The sequence below is a fragment of the Bos mutus genome, chromosome 10, assembly GCF_027580195.1.
Source record: "Bos mutus isolate GX-2022 chromosome 10, NWIPB_WYAK_1.1, whole genome shotgun sequence".
Classification (NCBI taxonomy): domain Eukaryota; kingdom Metazoa; phylum Chordata; class Mammalia; order Artiodactyla; family Bovidae; genus Bos; species Bos mutus.
This window is the reverse complement of record NC_091626.1, coordinates 40,873,763-40,899,882: the sequence shown is the minus strand read 5'-3', so window position 1 is coordinate 40,899,882 and position 26,120 is coordinate 40,873,763. Positions and strand designations below refer to the sequence as shown.

The 26,120-nt window shown below is 40.9% G+C and overlaps 1 protein-coding gene across 1 annotated transcript in view; it reads right to left on the bottom strand.

Annotated features, from left to right (window-relative positions):
* ATG14 (autophagy related 14) overlaps positions 1 to 25,103 on the bottom strand; it is a 36,945-nt gene extending 11,842 nt beyond the window's left edge. The window contains exons 1-6 of the mRNA XM_005905044.3: positions 24,862 to 25,103; positions 12,951 to 13,013; positions 11,574 to 11,616; positions 9,271 to 9,352; positions 4,029 to 4,266; positions 1,018 to 1,247 (exon numbers count right to left, since the gene is read on the bottom strand). Coding sequence (XP_005905106.1) covers positions 1,018 to 1,247; positions 4,029 to 4,266; positions 9,271 to 9,352; positions 11,574 to 11,616; positions 12,951 to 13,013; positions 24,862 to 25,082 — 877 coding nt within the window. The 5' untranslated portion in view covers positions 25,083 to 25,103. The remainder of the gene's footprint in view (positions 1 to 1,017; positions 1,248 to 4,028; positions 4,267 to 9,270; positions 9,353 to 11,573; positions 11,617 to 12,950; positions 13,014 to 24,861) is intronic.
* Between the last annotated feature and the right edge of the window lie 1,017 nt (positions 25,104 to 26,120).

Here is a 26,120-nt window from a genome sequence, read left to right as displayed (position 1 = left end):
GGCTGGTCAGGGATCTAACCCATGCCTTGGTGACATCGCCTTGTATCACCAGCAGCGTGCATAACAGAAAGCACTCATTAAATACTGGCTGGATAACTAAATGCATCATCTTTCTCCACCAAAGAGAAGCTACTGGCATTTTAAAGGGTTTTTCTACTGGGGTATTTCAATCTCCACTTAGGACTGGTAAAAAAAAAAAAAGTTATTTACAAAGTTAGAAGCTATAAAAATGGGACCCAACAGGCTAAATACACTTCTTTCAATAGTGAGATCTTTTTATATAAGTTACTACTACTACTACTACTAAGTCACTTCAGTTGTGTCCGACTCTGTGTGACCCCATAGACAGCAGTTCACCAGGCTCCCCCGTCCCTGGGATTCTCCAGGCAAGAACACTGGAGTGGGTTGCCATTTCCTTCTCCAATGCATGAAAGCGAAGTCGCTCAGTCGTGTCCAACCCTTAGCAACCCCATGGACTGCAGCCTACCAGGCTCCTCCACCCATGGATTTTCCAGGCAAGAGTACTGGAGTGGGGTGCCATTGCCTTCTCCGATGTAAGTAACATTTGACCCCAAAAGGTGAAATATATAAAAAAATACCGAAAAAAAAAATGTTTTCAGTCCATTCATCGATTAACAAAATGTGGCATAGCCACACAAAGGAGTATTATTCAGTCATAAAAGGAATGAAATGTATATGCCACAATGTAGATGAACTTTGAAAACCATACACTACGTGAAAAAAGCCTGACACAAAAGGCCACATGTTGTATGATCCCATTTCTATGAAACAAACAGAAAGCATCCATAGAGACAGAAAGCAGGAGTGACTGATTCGAGCCCCAGAGTTTTTGTCTGGGATGAAAAATGTGCTTTTGATCTTGACAAAGGTGATGGCTGCACAACACTGTGAATGTACTAGTCCCGCTCACTGACTCTGTAACTGTTCATTTTGTTACATCAGTTTCACCTCAATTAAAAATTTATAAAAGTTTTCGAACACTATCTTGCTTCTCACCAGGCCCCTGCGTGGTTTTCTTCTCTTCCACCCAGTTGTAGTAGGCCGAGTAGTCCCCGTTGTTGGGAAGGCTGATCCAAGGCCCCGTGATGCTAATGCTGGTATCCCCATTGTGATCATCACAGACCCATCGCCCTGAGAGGTAAGTCGTCCTCCGTGCTTCCGCGAGTTTGCTCACGGTGCTGGAGGTCATGGCGCTGTCACTCTCTGAAGACACGTCAGCAGGATCTCTAAAAGCCGAAGATCACACGGATGTAAAGGCACTGGGTTTTAAACTGTGCAGTTACTTGGCAGGTACACGGAACACTGGCATGATGCATGAAAGGACAGGGATTTAACTGGAAAATACAGAGATCAGCAAGTCCTTCCAGAGGTGAAGGACAAAGCAGCCATGGCAGAGCAGCTCACAGAATGTGGGCACGATGGCACCATGAACAAGGCCGTCAAGTGTTAGGTTCTCAAACTATGTGATTTCAAGACCCCCTCATGTGCTTAAAAAATTCTGAGGGCTCTAAAGAGCTTTTGTGTATGATGTTAGATCTATTAATACTTACTGTATTAAAAATCTGAGAAATTTTTAAATTATTAACTCACTCAAAAATAATAAACCCCTTTACATATAAGTAGCATGTTTTTAAGAATGAAAAACTATATTTTTCAAAACAGGAAAATTCATGAAGAGTGACATTATATGCTGACTAGCTGAGCTGCAAAGCACAGCATAGCACTGATGATGACTTTTGAAAATCTCTTTAAAACCCAAGTCTTTCTTCTGTTCTTTCAAGGGGAGAAAGTGTCCCACGGAAAAAAAAACTAGTTTCACCAGCAACTCACTCAAGGGCCTTTCCTTCAGCCCCTGGAAGCTTTCAGCATGCAGCAAACATGCTTTCTACAGACTTCCCACCACACTGCACAGCAGTCGAAGGATGGGCATGCAGCGGTCAAGACTTAATTAAAATAAAGTGAATAATTTCTACTGCTTCATCAATAGTGTTCTTGATGTGTAACTGGCTGGTCTTTTGCACTGCAAAGCAATCCAATGACTATTACCACAGTTTGGTGTCATTGCCTTGAAAGCTGTCAAGGCAACAGAGGTTTTCCCACCACGGCATTTGAGCCACCAGTACAAATGTCAACAGAGTGAAAAGGGAAAATACAGTGTTAGTATTATTATGAAAATAGTTTTGACTGCACAGATGCCCTGAAAAGGCCTCAGTGACCCAGAGAGGTTCACAGACTACACTTGAGCGCTGCTGGCCTAGAGTGTGGCAGTGGAATGAGAAGGCCCGGCAGGTACCGTGCAGGTGGCGAGAGGACACAGGGTGTCTGGGGAGCAGAGAGGTCAGCGTAGGTGCATGCAGGAGGCCCGAGGGAAGTGCCAGAAAATGGTGCTGAAAGAGGTGGGAGATGCCCAGACGAGGCAGGGCCTGCTGTGCTGCTCTGGGTCTAGAATGCATCCCCGGGGCCACCGGCTCTCAATTCCTCTTCCTCTGCACCAGATGCACGTAAACCCACTCCTCCTGGCGGCCCTGCGCAGGGCAGGACAGCACAGGACTCCGTGGCCACTTCTAAGCTGGCCCTCTCCTTCCTCCACTCAAGGAAGATTGAGAAGAAATGTGAAGGAACAAGGTAGCTTATCATAGGGATAACTTCAACACTACTAGCTTAAAAAAAAAAAACGAATGATATACAGCAATTCACACTAACATAAAAGATTTAAACAGCATAAGTACGGAAGAGAAAGTTTTTCTCTTTGAGTCTTAGTATCCTAAAATCTGGAACAGTATCCTAGTCTTATTGACCATGTGTTCTAACACGGGTATTTTGGCTCATACGTAATTAAAAAAATCTAGACTGTAATTTGGCATAATGCTGCTGTTTGTCAGCTTTTTCCCCCTCAAAGGCCTGGCCAGCTATCTTTACGCCAATTTTTGGAAAAATCCGACTTCTCCCCACTGATTCAAAATACCACCTCAGGGTCTATTTCTGAGCCCTAAATTCTTCTCTATTTTGAATCTGCCTTTTTATCTCTGTATTTGCTAACCATCCCTAGTGAAAAATGAGTGGTTAAGTGTCAGAGTAGGCTGTCAAGTCAGAAGCACAATCAGACCTTCGGGCTTTGCGGAAGCTCCCTCTGGCAACAGGTGAAAGGCCAGACTGAAGTGGAGGCAGTGAATTTTAAGTCCTGGGGAGCAAGACTCCAGCGCCAGGAAAAGGTGCCAGAAAGTGGAGACAACTGGAAGAGAAGGAAACCCCTCAAGGGCAAGAGCCCGATGGTTCGTCAGAAAACAAACGGAACTCCTCAGTGGAAGTTTCCACATCTGTGTGATCAGCAGCATCATCTGGGGAAGTTTAAGAAACAAAGCATTCCAAGATGGACAGGAAGGCTGGAGCCCAGTCCTCTGGGACCTGTTTTCTCCTGAAGTTCCTGAGTGACTCTGATGTTCAGCCGCTGGGAATCCCCATCCTGTTTGTCCCACTGGCTCCTGAGGGTGTCTGAGCACTATGGCCTGAGACTCAACCTAGCTGATCCCGAGCTAGACGGGAGGGTTACCAGGAAAAGGTGGAGTCAGCATGTCTCGCCCACCAAGTAAGAGACCCAGGGGCTTTTTCTTCCATCTTAGCTCATGATTTCTCTGTGAAGTAGGCGTTTATTATCCCCATCTCACAGACAAGGAAATAAGACTTGAAGACGCAAAAACTTGCCTAACAGCGTGTGACTAATGAGCAGCCTGACTGGCCCTGCAGCCACATCAGACGGTTCCAGATGAAGCGTGTGAGCCCGGCCCTCCTCCGGAAGCTCTGAGTCCATAAGCCTGGGCTTCACCTCTCCCAGGGCACCGCCCTCCCCTGGCTGCCTCCCCAACTTCGTGCAGTGTTTGCTGTTTGCTGAAGCAGATAAGACTTAAGCTTCATCACCAGGGAAACCCAGAATGAGGCTGACGTGCTTGAAAGACACTTGATCTTTGGAAATTGGGTTTCCCTAGAGTTGAAGGACTCGCTTACTGTACCTCGCACCAGTCTTTACTTCCTCGATGGGAAAAATGACAGACGTGAGCTCTAATATATGAGACCGCCGAAGATCTGCCAGACGCTCGTAATGACTTCTTAAGTCCGTGTTTTTTTTCTCTACCAGGTCCCCAAGTTTGCGATTATGCCTCTGGATCTTCTCCTTCTTTTCCTGGTGCCGTTGTGCTCGAGTATAAAGTTTCTGATTCTTTTCCTTGGTTTTCAGGAGGCCTTCGGCATCTAAAATAAACAAGTCACACTCAACAATAAGCTCTGGAAACAGTTCCTGGCTACTGCATACTACCACTCCCCCACCACGGCTCCAAAGCATTATAAGTGTCTTCCTGAATTATGTCTAAATTGAGAGCAAAACCTCAACATTAATGAGATGATGTTCACCAAGTATGGAGACCAAGAGTTTAGTTCAAGGAGGTATTACACACAGAGCAAAGGGGACCACCACTAAAATGATTCTGAGTCTCCATTTGTAATCAACATTAGTAAGCATCACTCAAGACTATCAAGTTCGGCAAGCTGGGTTGTGTTTGAAGTTTAGCACACAAAGCACCTGACTTTTTTTTTTTTTCCTCATGTGGGCCTGCAGTGCCAGACTGCGCACCTTACTTTCTTAAAGTAAACACTGAAGAATAGGCATATTGGGCAGACAAAATATCTAAGTTTGAAAAACTCACTGGAGACCTGATTTTCCTTAGGGAACTACTGAGTGTGCCTTGGGCTCCATTCAGAGAACCCGAGGACAACCTCACGGCCGGTGGTCACGCAACAAAGAAACAGACCACCACTCTGAAAAGTCACAGCGGGGAGCAGCACCCCCAGCACGGTGGGAGTACCCACCATACACTAGCATTTTAACCACTGCAAGGGCCACCAGAGCCTGGCCACACAACCGAGAAATCAGACACTCATCCTGCCCAATATGTGTCCTTTTCATGAAGGTCCTAGGGCTTCCCAGGTGACACAGTGGTAAAAGTATCCCTGCCAATGCAGGAGATGCAGGAGACGCGGGTTCGATCCCAAGGTTGGGAAGATCCCCTGGAGGAGGAAATGTCAACCCACTACAGTATTCTTGTCTGGAGAATCCCATGGACAGAGGGGCCTGGCAGGCTACAGTCCATGGGGTCACAAAGAGTCAGACAAGACTGAGGACACATGAAACTGAACCTAGGTTATTTCACTGCAGGCATAAAGTTTCTTTTACACACACACACACACACACACACACATATTTTTTTTCTTCTCTGATTCACCTCTTCACCATTCCTGATCAATATGAATGTCCCGAAGTTTAAGTCTATGGTCTTTTCACACACTTTCCAGTAAGTTCAATCATTTTCATGATCTCTACTGAGTTCTTTACAAGTACTCAAATATATCTATCAATATCTAGCCATGGCCTGAGCCGTATGGTGATTAGATTTTTTAAATGACATTTTCCAATGTAATACAGGACCCCTTGAAGGTGACAGGAAATCATCACAGACACCCAACCTGCACTAGTGCACTCAGGTTAAGTCACTCTTCTCTCCACGTCATCTTCCCTGTCTGTAATCTACTCTTGCTATTTTGCCAAATAACAGATCAACTCAACTCTGAAATTCCAAATGCAATCATAACATGTTAAATCAAAAGATTCTGGAGAAATATTCATCAGGAGCTACAGTTTAATTGGTATTTTAACAATAAGATTCTGTTTTTTTAAAAAACACACACAACAGGCTATTTCTTGAGTAGCAAACTCTTAATCTAATCTATAAACTTGAGCTTCTGGAATCCATTAACTGCCTTGAAATTGTTTGCAAAATTTTCTGAGTCTAGTGTAGATGGTGGCAAACAGCTTATGAACCTGGCAGGTCATCAGAGTAGAGCTACTACTCAAAGTGTGAACCATGGATCTGGCCCAAACCTTTACCAAACAAAACAAGTACAGAATTAGAGAGCAAATTTAGAAAAAAACATATTTTGACATGGCCATGTGATATCACCCTGGCATCCAAATGTGCAATCACTTTTCTAGTAACTAATTTTATTGTATTTTACAGAAGTATTGATGTTGGTTTATGACACATTAGAAATGAAAGACAAAAAAAAATGGTCTTTTACTACAGACAGGTTATGAACCATTGACCCCAGTCCCCATGAATGAGATTTTCATTTTGTAAGTTCAAGGCAGGGCCCAGATTCTCTCTAGATTGTAAAAATGGTTATCAGGTAACACCAATCATCTGCCAGGGATGGAGATCACAGCTAGAGAGTCCACTAGTGGAGAACCATATCCCTTGTTAATATTTTCCATGGTTGTTGCTTTCAGTATTTTGGGGCTTTGTTGTTGTTCAGTCACTAAGTTGTGTCCAATTCTTTTCCACCCTATGACCTGCAGCATGCCAGGCTCCTCGGTCCTCCACTATCTCCCGGAGTTTGTTTAAATTCATGTCCATCAAATCAGTGATGCTACCTAACCATCTCATCCTCTGCTGCTTCCTTATCCTTTTTCCTTCAATCTTTCCCAGCATTAGGGTCTTTTCCAATGAGCCAGCTCTTTGCATCGAGTGGTCAAAGTATTGGAGTTTCAGCTTCAGCATCAGTCCTTCTAATGAATATTCAGGGTTGATTTCCTTTAGGATTAACTGGTTTGATCTCCTTGCAGTCCAAGAGACTCTCAAGAGTCTTTCTTCTCCAGCACCACAATTTAAAAGCATCAATTCTTTGGTGCTCAGCTTTCTTTATGACCCAACTCTCACATCTGTATATTACTACTGGGAAACCCATAGCTTTGACCAGATGGACCTTTAGCAACAAAGTGATATCTCTGCTCTTTAATATGCTGTCTAGGTTTGTCACAGCCTTTCTTCCAAGAAGCAAGCATCTTCTAATTTCATGGCTGCAAACACCATCTGCAGTGATTTTGGAGCCAAAAAAAATTAAGTCTGACACCGTTCTACTTTTTCCTTATCTATTTGCCATGAAGTGATGGGACCAGATGCCACGATGTTAGTTTTTTGAATGTTGAGTCTTAAGCCAGCTTTTTCACTTTCCTCTTTCACCCTCATCAAGAGGCTCTTTAGTTTCTCTTCACTTTCTGCCATAAGGGTGGTATCATCTGCAAAGGCAATGGCACCCCACTCCAGTACTCTTGCTTGGAAAATCCCATGGATGGAGGAGCCTGGTAGGCTGCAATCCATGGGGTCACTAAGAATCGGACACAACTGAGTGACTTCACTTTCACTTTTCACCTTCATGCATTGGAGAAGGAAATGGCAGCCCACTCCAGTGTTCTTGCCTGGAGAATCCCAGGGACGGGGGAGCCTGGTGGGCTGCCGTCTATGGGGTCGCACAGAGTCGGACACGACTGAAGTGACTTAGCATAGCATAGCATCTGCATATCTGAGATTGTTGGTATTTTTCCTGGCAATCTTGATTCCAGCTTGTGATTCATCCAGCCTGGCATTTAGCATGATATACTCTGCATAGAACTTAAATAAGCAGAGTGACAATATATAGCCTTGTCATATTCATTCCACAATTCTGAATCAGTCAGTTGTTCCACGTCCAGTTCTAACTGTTGCTTCTTGTCCCGCATACAAGTTTCTCAGGAGACAGACAAGGTGGTCTGGTATTCCCATCTCTTTAAGAATTTCCCACAGTTTGTTGTGATCCACACAGTCAAAGGTTTAACATAGTCAACGAAGGAGAAGTAGATGTTTTTCCATAGACAGAGGAGCCTGGCGAGCTACAGTCCACGGGGTCACAAAGAGACAACTTAGTGACTAAACTAAAAGGATACTTGGGATAGGAGCCTATTAAAAGGAGCTGATCAAAGTTTTAATCTTATTCATCAGAGAAACGCACAAACTCAGTCAATTCAGCAATTTCAGGAGGTTCACAGAGGCCTGGTGGCAAACTCCTACTGTGAACATCCAGGGAGGAGGGGAAAGTGGGTGAACCCATGGTAAGTAATGAGTTCCCTACACTGCTGCTGACCCAGAGCCTTTGGAGGGTGCAAGCCAAACTCGGCACAGGAGGGGCGGGCTGTAGTTCTGAGACCTCTTCACCAGGCTGCCCTGTTTCTGTAGCTTATTAATCCTGTGAAACTCCACACAAGCACTTTAATAGGACAAGTTTTCAAAGGCAGCTTTTATACTACTGCCTACCACTATAAAATACTTGCTTCTGAAAACAATGAGTAGACAAGAAAGGACTTACAAAGGTATGACAGCAATCCATTTTAAACTTTAAACAATCATCTTCAGAAATACATGAACTACTTACTTCTTTTTCTTTTTTCTAAAATTTATCTTTGGCTTTGCCACATGACATGTGGGATCTTAGTGCCCTGACCAGGGACTGAACCCCCACCCCCTACACTGGAAGCTCAGTGTCTAAACCACTGGACCACTAGGGATGTCCCAGCATGCACTATGCCTAAGGACACAGGATTTCTAAGAGGATGCTCTTAAAATCTGGCAACTACCTGTGATAAAATATGAAGTACACAAACGTAATGCAAAATTAATACAAATTAAAATATGTGTAAGACTCACTGATGGAGAAAAAGTCAGTATTTGCTTCTGGTGTGAACTAATAATTATACTTGATTACCAAGACTGACTCTGAACTTCCTATCGGCTAAGGGAAATGGGACACATACAGTGCTCAACTTTTTAAGCTAAGTAGTTTATAAATGGCACCCACTCCAGTACTCTTGCCTGGAGAATCCCATGGGCAGAGGAGCCTGGTGGGCTGCAGTCCATGGGGTTGTTAAGAGTCGAACACGGCTGAGCGACTTCACTTTCACTCTTCACTTTCATGCATTGGAGAAGGAAATGGCACCCCACTCCAGTACTCTTGCCTAGAGAATCCCAGGGATGGGGGAGCCTGGTGGGCTGCCATCTATGGGATCGCACAGAGTCGGACACGACTAAAGCGACTTAGCAGCAGCAGCAGTTTATAAGGGTTATTACATTTGCACATGTGCTTATGTATATATGCACACATTTGTAAATATACATAACACAGATACATGTTTTATATACATATATTTGAAATATATATATATGTAAATTCCTTATACAAATGTTTTACAAAGAGTAAAAGGCAACCAGTTAACTTTTCCAGGTTGCTACTGCCTCTACCAACCCTCCCCTTTACTTTCCCTGGTTGATCAATCCCATGAAGTTACACATGAGTTCTTTATCAGGGCTGGAGAGAGGTGGGAAAATTACTTACTCTTCTTCATCTCTTCATTTCCTTTACATATAGTTTGTTTCAGCTGTTCAATCCTCATCTTGCAGGACATTATTTTCCATCTCTTAAAAAAGGTATGAAACAAATATCACAAATATTGGTCTCTTACAATTAATATGATTATCTACTAGGGACACTACTTATCCTGAGGTGTATCTTAGAAAATGCAATGAACAAAAGTCCAGTATAATTATATTTATTACAGCTTTTGTAACTAGTGGTTTAGGACAGAAGCTGCTAGGCAATTAAGAGAGAATGAAAAATAGTTCTTTTCTGTGTTAGTAAGTACAGAGAAAAAGGTTGACACATATTATCTTAACCTGTCCTATCCAATACAGAGCTACTGCATGTGGGTCCTATGTGGCTATCTGAAAGTCAATGAGATTACACAAAATTTAAAAAGAAAATCTGGTTTTTACTCCCACTACCCAAATGTCAGGTGGTACATGTCAACACCACCTATGGCTAATGCCTACCATACTGGGCAGTGTAGACAGAACATTTGTATCATCAGAGAGTTCTGTGGATGCACTGCTCTAAATTCTCAGTGCTGGTTACTGAGGAGACTATCAGCTGTACTATCTCACTGATACAATAAGCAAATATTACTTACAGAGTAATAAAATACTGCAACAGAGCAGAATTCCTTTTTTTTTTTTAAGTGTACAACTCATGTAAGATTTCTGGAAAAGCCCTGAAAAAATTTTATGAAACATGAAACTGCCTTTTTCCATTACCAAGATTTAGGTACGGCTTCCCCAAAGAGAATAAAGGATAAGTAAAAATCTGACATACTAGTTGGTTTTTAGAAAGTATGATTTATCTATTCTATGATGTCTCCATAAACGGGGACATCCGGAAGCTTACAACAACATTCAAATGTTTATAATGTTTAACACTTGTCTAAGCAGTGTGATGGTACAAGATACAGAATACATTACAGGACTGTTCAGTGGGGAAAATGCTCCCCTCTCCAAAGCAGTGTGAGAGACATCTGAGAACAGATTCACAGGAACCGCGATCAATTTAGGAATAAACTGGCAATGAGATGCTTTCACTTTTAAAAGATATTAGTCTTTAAAAACCAAGATTTTAAGTTTTTGACAGAAAAACTAGAAAACTTAGATAGAAACTTAGAAAAACTGGGATGAGATTCTTTATAGTCTTTTATAACTTTTTTCCATACAACATAATTTAATAATAGAACATTTAGAACATAAGCAAAATTCACTTATATCACATCTCTAAGTATTTAAAAATTATGAATGATGCTTATGATAAAAAAGCAGGCATCACAAAAGAGAAGAACGAGACTGTTAGCCTGACTCCTTCCCACTACTCAGGGGTAACTGTGTATCTTTTCAGACTTTGAAGAGCACATATATTTAAAACACATACACAAATGGAATCACACTTTACCAGAGCCTACTATTTGAGTTTTTTTTTTCATTAAAAAAATATACCTTGGATATCATTCCATACCAGTGCATACAGACTGACCACATACTTTTTAACAGCTACGCAGTATCATAATTAGCTCATTCTGTTTGATGAATATTTAATTATATATTAATTTTACTAGGAACAATGCAGACAATCAGAATCTTTACCTGTAAATCTCTACATTCATGTGCACTTTCTTAGGAGGAAAACTGCTGGATGTATTTATACCACATATGCATTACGAAAGCAACAAACTACCACCAAGCTGTCCCTCAAATATGCCAATATGCACTTCCACCAACAGTGAATAAAAGTGTAATCAATCAAACTCCTTATTTTCATATGTTATAATCATTTTGTCCCAGTTTATATTCATTTTGCCAGGGTCTTCAACAGACATAATTTTTAAACATTTATGTAGTGTATCAAATGTTTTACTTTATGGATTATAAAGGTCTGCTCACCTTCAGATTATATAAACACTCTCCCATATTTTCTTTTAATATTTTAGCTTATTTTTCAATTAACCCATCTAGAAAATGTATGTTCATGAGTAATTTTTTTTTAAAAAGAGCATCTAACTGTTCTTGTATATTTCTGTCAGCATGAGACCTCATAATTATTCATTATTATGAGGTGGTTCCATAATTAACTGCCAATACCCTGTTTTTGGTATCTAAATGAAATATGTGAGAAGCCTGCACTAGAAATACATTCACAGAGAACTACCAAAAAATGATCACAAATAAATTTAAGTTCAAAATCATTTTTTAAGTTCTGCCAATTTAAAAACATCTAACCTCAAGTTTAAAGAATATTATTTAAATACTTCTTATTCTTACCAATTGATCTGTCATCCATTTTCCTTCCATAGCTTTTAATACTCTGTTTGGAGAAGAGATAAAGGAATAAGCTCTTAAAATAATAAAATTGGTAAAGCTCAAAAATGCAAAATCAACAACTTTTTAAAATAAGGTCTTAGAAAACTCTGGATATACCAAAGTGGGGTATAAGTATTTAAAAATGTTTTCCAAATCCCCTGCTTTCTGCAATTCTTTCCTCACCTGCTTCCTTCTGCACTTTTAGTATGGCACTTTTGTATTTGTGTAAATGCAAGAAACTTCCATAACAGCCATCGCCTTTGCTCTCCATCATAATCAATAATTTCCATCAGTCGTAAGTAATAATAACGAGACCCTGATGTTGGAAAAGATTGAAGGCAAAAGGAGAAGGGGGTGACAGAGGATGAAATGGTCGGGTGGCATCACCGACTCAATGCACATGAGTCTGAGCAAACTCTGGGAGATAATTAGGGCAGAGAAGCCTGGTGAGCTGCAGTCTATGGGGTCACAAACAGTTGAACACAACGTAGCAATCCAACAACAACGTAAGATAATTCATGATCCAAAATGCTATCATCAGTTCCCCCACTTTAAAATGGCACAAGTCAGTGTAGGCTAAAATTTGTGCTATAGAATGAAGTGTTCTATAGGAAAAAAGTTAAGTTTCTATGTTAGAGGAAGTCAGAGAAATGACCAAGTAAAATAAATCCAAGCAGGTTTCTCTAATGCAGGGCATCTCTGGAGTTCATCTGCTCATAAATGTATTAATCACGTCTGGGGTCTGGATGGAGAACAGTGACTGGACCAATTTGGGACAAAAGGTTCTACAGGATAATTTCCAAATCCAGAGGATGAGAGATTTGTCAGGGGTGCTTGTTAATACTCAGATTTCTGGGCCTCCCCTCAGACCTACTGAATCAGAATATCTGAGGATAGACTCCGAGAATCTACATTTTTAACCAGAACACCAAGTTAATTTAATCTTATGTAGATGATCTAGAGACCACACTTTGCAAAACCCTCATACAGAAGAACAAAGACAAAGAGAAGCAATAACGTCCCACACGAGCCACCACCACCAGTGCAATACGCTTTCTCTACTGGACCCATTTACAGGGTCACTCTCCGATTCACCCATTCAGTCACTGTGCCTGCTGTTAACCAGGCACCATGTTTGAGCCCACTGTTTTCCAGAAACCCGATTTTTCCAAAATCTCGTATTTTGGTTTCTCCCAGATACAGTGCTCTTCACATGTTGAGATCTGTATCCTAAATTCAATAAATTAGCAACCCACATATCTGCGTACCACAGCACTGAAATAAACCATGTGGTGACCAGATAACCCCCACAAATTAGAAAGCAAAATGAAAACTCACTCTTTTTGAAATTCTTCTTGCTTGCTCTTAAGCTGGCTTAACCTTTCCTTCTTGTCTATAAACCTGTAAGAAAAAAATGCAGTATTTTATTTAAATGTTCATTTTTTTTCCAGTCAAATGAGATTATGTAAATTCCTGAGAGCCAATCATTTCTGCAGACTCATTCAGAAATGTCACTGTCCAAACATATCTTCTCGATGGGATGCATGTGGCTGCCTACCATTTTACTTAAAACTAGGTTACTTAAAACTAGGTTCATATTCTCAGCTTTAAAACTCTTTCATGGATTTATAAATATATGTCTATAGGTTTCTTCATGCCTAGGTTAAATTATATTCCAAAACAGGCAAATCAGAGCACTAAAGTGAGTTTGAATCCAAGGAAACTGAGGCCCCCATTATAAATAATCATCATTATTAAACTTAACTGAACCCTGCTCTCATCTATAAATTGGTGCCTCAGTTCAGTTCAGTCGCTCAGTCGTCTCCAACTCTGCGACCCCATGGACTGCAGCACGTCAGGCCTCCCTGTCCATCACTAACTCCTGGAGTTTGCTCAAACTCATGTTCACTGAGTCCATGATGCCATCCAACCATCTTATCCTCTGTCATTCCCTTGTCCTCCCACCTTCAATCTTTCCCAGCATCAGGGTCTTTTCACATGAGTCAGTTCTTCACATCAGGTGGCCAGACTACTGGAGTTTCAGCTTCAGCATCAGTCCTTTCAATGAATATTTAGGGATGATTTCCTTTAGGATTGACTGGTTGGATCTCCCTGCTGTTCAAGGGATTCTCAAGAGTCTTCTCCAACACCATAGTTCAAAAGCCATCAATTCTTTGGTGCTCAGCTTTTTTTTATAGTCCAACTCTCACATTCATACATGACTACTGGAAAAACCAGAGCTTCGACTAGATGGACCTTTGTTGGCAAAGTAATGTCCAATTTTTTCTCACTAAATTTATTGCTAGGCATTACGGCTAGCAAGTCACTATTATTAATAAAGTTAAAAGGAAAGAATATCACATCACAGATCATTTTTTATATTTGTCAGTGTTCTACCCTTATTTTTATTTTCTTCCTGCTACGTTATTAGGGATTTAGTTTGCTTTTTTTTATTTTTTGGAGTGTAAGGTAAAAATTTCAATCATCAAAATTTAAGCCTCTCCTTAAGTTACAAATTTCCACCCGAGTATTGCTTAAGCTAAACCCTTAACATTTTTGAACTGCTGTATTTTATCATTTAGTTTGAAATTTCTAATTTTCTGTAAAATTCCCTCTGATCAAGAATCTATTCATAAGTGTATCACTCAACTTCCAGATATACCAGCTTTTTAGGTAACTTACTGTTATTTTTCTACTTTAACTCTGACGTGGTCCCAGAATACATGAGATTTCAATCTTGTAATCTGAGACTGTCTTATGGCCTTGCATATGATGTGCTCGCCTCGGTGAAAGTTCCATGTGCACTTGAAAGAATGTATATTTTATAGTTCCTGGGTACAGAGTTCTATAAGCATTAACCAGCTGAAGGTGGCAAGCAGTGATAGTCAAATCTTCTAGATCTGTGCTGTTCAACACAGCAGCCATCAGGCATATATGGCTACTGAGTACCTAACATGTGACCATAATGGCCCTAAAAGTCTCTTCCTTAAAATAATAGTAAAATAATCTCTTCCTCAAAATAAGAAAAATTTTTAAAAAATGCATGAGTAATAACATGCAACAGACTGGTTCAAATTGGGAAAGGAGTACATCAAAGCTGTATATAGTCACTCTGCTTATTTAACCTATGTGCAGAGTACATCATGCGAAATGCCAGACTGGATGAAGCACAAGCTGAAATCAAGGTTGGTGGGAGAAATATCAATAACCTCAGATATGCAGATGACACCACCCTTATGTTAGAAAATGAAGAAGAATTAAAGATCAAAGTGAAAGAGGAGTGAAAAAGTTGGCTTAAAACTCAACATTCAAAAAACTAAGATCATGGCATCTGGTCCCATCACTTCATGGCAAATAGATGGGGAAACAATGAAAACAGTGACAGACTACCTTTTTGGGGGGCTCCAAAATCACTGCAGACGGTGACTGCAGTCATGAAATTAAAAGACGCTTGCTCCTTGGATGGAAAGCTATTACCAACCTGGACAGCATATTAAAAAGCAGAGAGATTATTACTATGCCGACAAAGGTCCATCTAGTCAAAGCTATGGTTTCTCTAGTAGTCATGTACGGATGTGAGAACTGGATCATAAAGAAAGCTGAGTGCCAAAGAATTGATGCTTTTGACCTGTGGTGTTAGAGAAGACTCTTGAGAGTCCCTTGGACTGCAAGGAGATCAAACCAGTTCTAAAAGAAAGCAGTCCTGAATATTTACTGGAAGAACTGATTTTGAAGCTGAAGCTCCAATACTTTGGCCACAGGATACGAAGAACTGACTCATTAGAAAAGACCCTGATGCTGGGAAAGACTGAAGGCAGGAGGAGAAGGGGATGATAGAGGATGAGATGGCTGGATGGCATTACCGACTTGATGGACATCAGTTTGAGCAAGCTCCAGGAGTTGGTGATGGACAGGGAAGCCAGGCGTGCTACAGTCCATGGGTCACAAAGAGTAAGACATGACTGAGCGACTGAACTGAACTGAATATCATGCAATGATTTTGAATTGAGCTAACAGTGGCTTATTAACTGCTTTCAAAGAAATAAAGGTAATGTTACCCACCATGGTAACATGGTATGGAGTCCAGAATTAGGCTTTTGGCTATCTCCTGATTTCCCAGTCTAAATGAAAACAATTCAACAGAATCGTAACATAAAACCAGAACCATAACAGCCCTAAAAATCTCTTCCTTGAAATAATCCAGACACAGAAGTCTAACACACTATTTTTATAATCCCACATCTGAAATATCCCCAGATATCTACTTCTAAATGGAAGGGATAAAATGCCCTAATTATGACTCTGCCATTTCATAGTCACTGAAAATGTACCACATATATTAAACAAGAAAGGAAATCAGACAATATTATATGTGACAGAATTATATACATAAGTGGCTAAATTAAAATTAAATTAAAAATTCACTTTCTCAGTGACACTCTCACATTTCAACAGCTACATATGGCTGGAGGCCACTTTACTGGATGCACAGATATGCAGCATCATTGCACAGAGTACTGGGTAGTACTGCAAAGGCCAGTGAGGTGGTGACTACAGGAACCATTAGAAAACTCAGAAACCAATGTAGAATGTGGACAAATTCATAGGTTCACCAAATAATTTATCAGGCTTTTACTATGTGCCTGCAGCTTACTACAGAGCACTTTACAGAACGTTAAGAAATCTAATCATTCATTTTCTGCAACTGGCTGTGTGCCAGACATGGCACTTGTGATATGCTTCCATTCCTTATACTGAAAATGAGAAACAAATGTGGTATTTACTTCTCCCTTACTGAGGTAACGCGTGATTCATGCTCTTGATCACCTGAAAGGAGATGACAAACTCACAAGATTCATCAACCTGTGTCAACAAAGGGCTGACATGAAGGAGAAAATCCTGCTTTCAAAGGCTATCAAAGTGCTCCTTTCAGGTCTGTTGTAAAGATTCCACTTTGCACTAACACAAATTGGGATGATGACACTGTCCAGCTTTGTATCAGGCTGGTTAGTTCTCCTGGGTTGTTAGAAAGAAACCCAAACTTAAAACACAAAAATACAGATGGCAGCAGGAATAACAAACAGGAGATGGCAATTCCTCCTGTACAGAACGCATCAGGAGTCATGTCACTCTTCATGAAGGAAATGAGAAAACAGGTAGTGTGAGCAGAGCAAAAGAGCAGATGGTATCAAGGAATGTGCCTGGTCAGCAAGCCAACTGCTCACCAGCACCTCGTCCATTCTCTGCATTTTCCAGTCCAGGACTCGTGGAGATAGGTTAGGGAAGGAAAAGAAAAAAGGAGAAGGGGGAAACGCATATTTTATTTTATACACTGTCTTTCAAGCTGGGTTATTACATAAAATGTTTTCTATCTTTTTCCACGTCAGAACATAAAGACGTGTCTCATTATAGAATTTCACTGAATGGACATCATGTAACTTATTCACAGAAACTCCTGCTGAGGAACACTGCCATTGCTTCCAAATTTACACTACTATCAATAATGTTAGAAATGAATATCCTGGTGCACAAATCTTTTAAGCTTTTAGGTTTCTCTACAGGAAATTCTTACAAATAAACTGCTAGGTCAGATATTCGTATGCAAACATCTGGCAGTTATCTTTAAATTTCTTCTGAAATCATTTCATACAATATTTCCAATCCCACCAGCCTGTTCTCATGCTCTCAGCTCTGCACTTTTTATTCTTTACTAACATGCCTGGCTTCCCACTCCCTTCCTTCAAAGATAGTTTACAACTCATTTACTTGCCTTTCTTCATTATTTCTTATTGGCTACTTTTCATTTGTTATTCTATGTCCTTTGTTCACTTTTCTATAGTTTTTTTAAAGGGTTATTAGGAAAATTAGTGATTTTCCTTTCATACATCTTGAAATTCTTTCTCAATTTTCTTAGTGACTATTATGGTTCTGCTCTGCAAAAATTCCAAAATTTTGTGCAGATACATTTATTCATTTTCTTGTTGCTGGATGGCTCTATAGTTTTGCATTGTTTTCTGAAAGGAATCTGCCAGTGAACCTGTACCATGCATGCATCAGGGCTTTTAAACACTTTTTTAATATTTTCTTTCCCAATTTAAAAATGTCTTTTGTGTTATTTACCAAATTCCTCCAGACTTGTATTAGCTTTTCTCCCCCCTAAAAAAGGATTCCCTTAAGTCAACTTTAAACCATGCCCCTGTGATAGAGACTGGTGAGAACCAGGAGCAGGCGGTCACACACAGTCTGGTGCTATCAATCCAAGAGACGGTACACAACCCAACTCAGGTTCTGGAGTCACGTCTGCCTGAGCTGCCACTTGAGGATGGGTTAGAGGTGGCCCTACTAAGGGAAGGAAGGCATTACAGGCAGAGGAGATTCTGCTGTTTCACAAGCTAAGAACTTAATCTGTCCTGCCCCAGAGAACTTCACCAGACCAGGGGGACAGCAGGGTGACGAGGATCAGTTACAAGTGTGAGCCGCCATCGCTCCACGCTGCGCCATGGCCACAGATCGTCCTGGGTGACTGAGTGGATCTGGCCACAAGCAGGACTGGTCACCTAAGTCTGTCCCATGAGAGCGGGAAAGCAGCACCCAGGCACGCACCCTATCAGGAGTCCTATTAATTCTGTGCGAGATGATCAGTAACACCGTTAGACCATCGACTACATCTTGCTGAGCACTGACTAGGTGCCTTTCATAAAATAAGTCTCACCTTCCATCGCCGCCCAGTCCTTCCCCTCATCCTAGCGCTTCACATTCACTTGTGCCTAGGGTTACAGCAACAGAGAAGTCCAAGAAACACTATTCCTGTATTTTAAGAAAGGCAAACAGAACAACCCCACAAAACTTTCAAATATGCAATTGAGGGCCTTAAGAATTAGTCAACCCTTATATTCCTTGGGTTTCTTAAATCTGAAAGGAGAAAATAAGCACTGACAGCTTTCAAATCAGTTGGGGGGAATTTCCCCCAGCTCCGATTTGGACACAGGTTTGGTGAAGAGTTGATGATTCTGGCTCTAGAAATAAGGCAGTGAGACTTATCAGGTAAGAAAGAGCACAAATTTTCTTGGAAAAGAGCATAGCAATCTCTATTATACAAGCAGAAAGGGTTAAAGAACGGAGTATTTCTTGAACTAGGATACTATCAATAACACAGCAAAAATTACTAGCATTCACATTTTTCTCCCTTAAATTCTTTTAGGCATTCAAGGGTATGACGTTTATGGACAAATGCAATATGAAAAAACACAGTCCTTATCCTATGTTAGAGTATTTAAAGTATGAGAAAATACACAACTTCAACAATGTGGGTTTCATCAATTGTAAATACTACAGTACCACACGGTCTGAAGTTGATTCAATCTGTGGGTGCAGAGCAACCACAGATAAAAAGAGGGCTGACTATAAATTATAGATGAATTAACCCCTGTTGTTCAAGGCTTAACTGTAGCAAAAACATACTCCACTGGCAGGAATGAAGGTTAAGTCATTAGTAGAAAATACAGACAGAGCACTGTTTAGTTCCTCACTTGTAAAATGAAAATAATGATTATCCTACTTGATTATAGGGATTAAATAAGATAAATGTGAAAGCATCAGGTACAGGCACTTAACAGGCAATACAGGCTAGTTTCCCTTTTCTTCGTTGCAATCAGTGATTTTGCACTTAATCCTCCTAATGTATTAAATGTATGTATGTATTTCAGATCTGGAGGTCAATGTAAGAATTAACATAGCCCAGCAGTAAGTAAGGCACAACTACTCTGAGCTTCCTCATCTTAAAAACAGGTTAATAACTCATGGTTTTGTTACCAGGGAACAAATGAGACAATACTTGTGAAATCCTTTTACAAATTCTGAAGGGTACACATAATGGTTAAGAGTAGCCAGTGATACTGATTGAAACAAGAATTATACTTTCTGAGGAGATCCACATGTATTGTTGTAAATACAATTAATAAGCTACATGGGATGGGAGCTGTGACCTTTCCTGAAAGAGATAACCGAAGTGAGCAGGTTGATTAAACTCTTGTCTCAAGATGGGAGTCCAGGTACCTATGGAGCTTTTATTCTGCTGAGTGGGGTACACAGATGTGGGTCCAGAACCGAATCCTCGTGAAAACAAACTTTTATAAGCTAAGGACTGACAACCAAAAAGATACTGGAGGGGAATAGAAATGTCTCAAGAGTAGTTTTTAGGATGCATCTTCCTCTCAAAATCTTCAGTAACGTCTAAAATTTCTTGCTTGTCCTCTATCCCACTTCTCAATTTGTCCGGGGCCCATATTTCTGTTTTGTGGTAAAAATGTAGTCCTCAATGCCTAAAACTCATCAGTGAAAGGAGTGCTGTATCACTCCTAATGCTGTGTACTTATGAAAGCAATATCCATCTACTCACAAAATGCCTTTTTTTTTTTGATCCACACTTTAAAATAACTGGTTTCTAAACCAGCATGTAGAGGTTCCTGGGTATCCTCAGATTATCCCCCCTGTCTCATTCTTACCCCCTATCATAAACTGGTAAGCAATTTTTTCAAGTTTTGAGTGGAAAGATTATTTCAACTTGTCAGTTATCTGTTGGGTAACAGTGTTATTTCTAGTACCAGATAAAGGTTTAATCCAGAAAACTACTTTCCTGTTAAAAGACCTGCAATTTTAAAATGTTCTCTGGTACAAGATTCAAAGAAGATGGTGTTGAGAGTATAGCTTAAAATCATTCCTCTTCATCTCTGAAGGAAGCAAACAAGTCAAAAGACAGACGCGAAAGCAGAGATGTGGGCAGTGTCTCAGGACTGGGCCGAGGTGGGAGGTGAGGAAAGGATAGTGCTGATGAGGGTACCAAGGCTATAAGGAAGTGTCCCACTGAATAATAACCAAAAATAAAAACCAAAACTAGCAAGTTCAAGTATTTTTCAATCAATCTAACTGCCAAACTCATACTGTCCACAAAACTACATAAAGATGCATGTTCCCTTCTTAGAAGTCAAAAGAATTATTAGGAGACACATTTATTCTTTAATATTGAATTTTCCTTGAACTGCTAAACCATTAGAACCTGTATATTCAGCTAGTCTATTAATGAAACCTGAAAAAAAATCTACATTTATAGGAACTTTGATATGTACATCACATTCAAGATCCTTGCAGGCACAGCTAATCTGGGTGACTTACTGAAAAGAACCAGGGGTTAAACAAGGGTATTTAAATCATGCTGAAGCTTCCATATTTTATTTCCAAGTGGTTTCCCAGTCAGTGAGTTTTCTCATAAAGTAAGAGGGGGAAAAAGGGTCTGAAAGTAAAGCACAGAATACAAAATTTTTCATAAATACTGAAGACCAGAGAATATCTCACAACCAACCTTTGGCCCAAGATATCTAAGGCTTATTAGTAGTCAGTGCAAATCCTCGAGAGCAGAAATCTGCCTTTCTCTTATCTGCTGGAATATTTCACGCCAATAACTGTACCCAATGAGCTCATTAAAACTGATCTGGCCATCAGGACAGGGTCCTGGGTCTCAAGAGATTCTTGCATCCTACTACATGCTGGACACTGGTTAGGGAATGAAGGAAAACAAACAAGCAAACTCCTCTTCTTTAGAAATACACACTTCAGAAAAGGGGATGATTGAAGGTGAAGTGAAGCTCTCTTATCCCCAAACCTTAACTTTCTTTTTCAATTCTAAATTCTGAACGATCCTGGTATTTATTTTTCATCTTTCTGCTTCGTCATAAAAAGAAATCCACTGTAACACATCCCTGTCCTGAAAATAATTCATATTTCCGTTTCTAAAATGGTCCCGCCTTTACCATTTCCTTCAACAATCTGCTTATTATGTTCCTGCCCAGCGCTGCACTAACCACCAGGATGGGATTGAACAAAAGCAGAATTCACTCCTGTGTGGAACTACTGATACATTCTGGATGCAGTTACCTTCCGCAGATAAGTGACACCACTTATCATGCTCAATACCATGAAAGAATTGAGTACTGTGACAGAAATGGGAGGAGAGATGGAAGTGGGGACCTACCTTAGTGAAGGTCAGGCAAAGTCTCGCTGAGGAAGTGCATTTAAGTTGAGACATGAAAGGCAAAATGCCAATCAGGAGGAACAGTGTTCCAGGCAGAGGGAATAGTATAGAAAAAGGCCCCTGGATGGAAGAGTTCCATGTGTTTGAGGATGTGAGAGAAAGCCCAATTACTGAGCTGTGAACATGAGGGAATGTGGGGAGAGTTTACTTTTTGAGTGCTTAATACATGCTAGACATTATGTTAAGTAATTCAGTGCATGCTCTTATGTAAGTACTACCAGAAACCTATGAAACTTCAAAATCACATAACAAGTGGTGGAGCTTGGATTCAATTCAATGCAGCTTGAATCCAAAGATCACATTTTAAACTCAACCTTATAGCCAAAATTAGAAGGTAGGCAGTAGCCAGATCACATAGGGCTTAATAAGCACAGTAAAAAGTTTGAATTTTGTTTTCTATAAAGTGAAAAAAACACTGAAAGGTTTAAGCAAAACAGTGAGATTATCTGATTTACATCTCTACTGTGGCTGTTGTGTGAGGGCCAGAGGATGGCTAGGGAGTAGCTGTACGTGTAAAAGAAAGAAAACAAAGTAGTGGCCAGGAAAGAAATGACAGCAGTCTGGACTAGAAGTAGACAGATGCAAGATCTACTCTGAAGCAGATCAAATTATACCTGTCAATGATTTGGATATGTGGAATAAGAAAAAAAGGAAAAAGCTAGGACAACGCCCAGGTTTCTGGTTTAAGTAACAAACGGGTCATGATGTATAATAATGAAGTAGTTCAGGATCAGACTAAATTTGGGAAGGAAGGGTAGATTGATTCAGTCATTCAATGAATCTTTATTAAGCTTCTACTATGAGGATATAGCAGAGTACAAAATTGTCTTGTTTTCACAGAGCTAACATCACTGGAGAGGCAGTTACAAATTAATATGCAAACCATAAGATGGTGATAGGTACTATGGAAAACAAGAAATCACATTGTGTGGGGAAGAAAGTTACTATTTTAATTGAATGAATGCTCAGAGTTTCTCTGTAAGGAACAGAGGCCTACGGATTCAAAGAAAGTAGCCTGGAAGCCTAGGAGAAAGGAGTTCCTGGCAGGCTGAATAAGACCGAGGCAGGAGTGTTCTCAGTATGCCTGAGTACTGGCAAGGAGGCCATGATGTTTTGCAGAGTAGCTAAGAGAAAAGCAATAGGAGAACAACTGGGGGACAAACGACATAGAACTTCGGATAAAGACTTTGGCTTTTTTTTTTTTTTTAAACTTTGGGTAAAAGAGGACACCCCTGGAAGATGTGAACAGAGGAATGGAAGGATGGTATTAATCTGTATGCAATATGAGAAATTACACTATGAAGGAGAAAAGGCAGAAGCAGAGACTCAAGAAGCAATAATCCTCCGGTGGACCAGACCAGGAAGTAGTGAAAGGGCTGCGATTAGGTTTTGAATGGCAGATGGGATTTGTTGATGGGATAAGATACGGTAGCATTAAGAGAGGAGTCAAGGAAGATTGGAAGACTTTTTTTGCCTGTTCCAAAGAATCAGGTCATCATTTACCGGGTTGGGATGAGCATGAGAAAAATAGATTTATTATGGATAATCATGAATTCAGTTTGCCATATGAAGATGGAGATTCTCACTACAAATTTAAATACAAATAGAGCAAACAGCTGTTTTCTCAATTTAATAAAGGCCTAGGTTGGAGAAACAAGTCTGGCAGTCTTCAACCTATAGATGATATTTATTTTTTTTTATATAGATGATATTTAAATTATAGGAATGGATCTAGGAAAAAGTATATAGAGAAAAGGATCCAGAACTGACCCTCGAAAGACATTGCCATCTCATACCTAGTATTTTTATAATAAAACTGTTTTAATTCTTAAAGCTATTACTTATTACATCAGCAGTTTCTAAATTCATCAACTACATCAATGACTAAAACAATGATGAACTAAAAGATTATATCATACAAATCTTCTCAAAAGAAAAAGTAATGAACTCCATTCATGATCAGAAGACTATCAGAAACTCAAAAACACTTTCAAATACAGATGTTATATAATCCAGTGGTTAAGTGCATGGCATACGGGTTCAGGCTGCCTGGAATTTAATTCTGGTCCCTACCCTTATTATTTGTGTGACCCAGGGCAAGAAACTGCAGCTTCCTTAGCAGTAAATTAGGGATAATAACTTACTGGGTTGTTGTTAAGGCATTATTATCTGAACTTTTGCACTAAAAAATATTAGCTGGCTTACTGTCACTAAGTTATTGAAACAAAAGTTGGGACTGAGAAAACTTTCAGCTAACCACACTAATTCTACAATTATTTAACCAAGGGCTTGTTTTAGTCGCTAGGTCGGTCCAACTCTTTTGTGACCCCATGGACTGTACCCCACCAGGCTCCTCTGTCCATGGATTTCCCAGGCAAGAATACTGGAGTGAGTTGCCATTTCCTTCTCCAGGGCATCTTCCCCACCCAGGGACTGAACCCGGGGCTCCTGCAATGGCAGGTGTATTCTTTACCACTGAGCCACCTGGAAAGCCCAGGACTTGTAGGCCTCTGTTTAAATGTCAAAACAAGGCCAAAACGTGTTCTTAAATTCAATTCTCTTAATAAGGGCTTGCAGCTCCCACTGTGCATTTTTAAAACAGAGGAAACACATCTTCAAACTCCTTAACACTCAAAACAATCTTTGCAAAGGGGAGAAACTAGCTAGATTAGTTTACACATTAGAGTAAGGATGTCTGATAACAAGATCAATCTGTGACACAAACTACCAGGGCCCGAATCCCTCTTAACCAGTTATTTGATTCTCTTCTGGCCTCTTCTCTAGAAAATGAATGTTCTTTTGAAAATAATGATTAAACCAAGCTTTTGCTTGAGCGAGTAACAAAGTACCGAGAATCCAACTCTATGGCAATAATAGGAGAAGACCTTTCCACAGGTACCACCTATTCCTTTTCCCTAGTACCAGAAGCACCGTGAGGTCAGGCTCCTCTCGAGTGGGTTAGGAGGAAACTGCGACCTCTCCTCTTCGGGCCTCCATCCCCGTCCCCGTCCCTTGGGAGCAAAGTACCGGCGCAAAGGAGCTACCCTCGCTACCTCCTCCTCTTTTCGCTGGGCTCCGCGGCCCAGACTCGGCTCCACGCTCCAGCCTCCGAGCCGGTGGAGACACCCAGAGAAGACAATAGCGCAGGGGCGGCTGCCGTACCTTTCGCGGTCGCGGCCGTCGAAGTAGACGAAATCGCCGCTCTGGACGCACTTGGCGCAGGTCAGCCGCCGGCGGGTGGTGTTGCAGAGAGGGCAGCGCTCGACCGCCACGTACAGCCCCTCCGCGTCGTCCACAGAGTCTACCAGGTCCCGGGCGAGCGGTTGGGGCCCGCAGCCAGGAGCCTCCTGCGCCTGGGCTCCCTTCCCACTGGGAGACGCCATGATAGCATGAGAGCAGAGCCAGTCACGTGGGATTTTGTTTTCAACCAAGTGCATCTTGGGTGAGGAGGAGGGGTCTGGGAGGGGCCTAGCTCGGCGGGAATCCCGCGAGCACCTCTCCAGACCTCGCCTACCCCCAGCTACCGCTGGGTAGGAATTAGGTTAGAGCGGGGAGAGGCAGCGCAACAGAGTGTCATCAGCGGCTCCTTCACGTCCAGGCTACAAATTAACGTCAGAAACTTGTGCAAGACATAGTAATACAGTGCCCTCAGGATTTGGGGAAGACAGATTGCGAACGCATAAGGGAATTTCTGTCATTAGCTGTGGATACTTACTAAATTTGGCTAAAACTACCGCAGAGTTGGATGAGGGAAGTGGGTCTTGGAGCGAGGTGGAATTATGGCTCATGTGATTTCGGGGCAAATTCCTCACCTCTCCTGTGTTCACGTGGAGAAAACTTCAGTGCCCACCCAACGTCGTGAGGATTAACAAGTCAATCCGTTTAATAGTAATCTGATAGTACTTTGCCAATAATAACTAACCAGTGGAAACTACTGAACGTGTAAATCACAGTTGGATCTTTATGAAAAATTTTAATGTCCAGCACTCCGCTTCTATTCTCGGCCATATTCCAAGAATTTCAACTAGGTAGTGTTTTAACATGGCTTGATTACTCCAAATTTCTTTCTGTAAGAATAAATAAGGTGGGCCAGAGGATTATATCAGAGTAATTGGTGTTTGAATATGCCTGTAAACTACAGAAGAAAAAAAAATTGGGCTCATAGGTCAAATGATCCAGACCAGTGACTCAAAAGGATTATTTTGGCAGGCTATAAATTAATGACTGCCTTAATTTCTCTCTTCAACTAGGGCTTCTCTCCCAAGTTCATACCCCCAAATTCATAACTGCCTACACTAGGCTTAAAGTAATGTACGGTGACCAATTCACTGTACAGAATTGGTCTGAAGCAATTCAGAAACAAAACTGAACTCTCCCTCCTACAAACGTTTCCTCATTTTGTTGTGTTCAGTCGCCCAGTC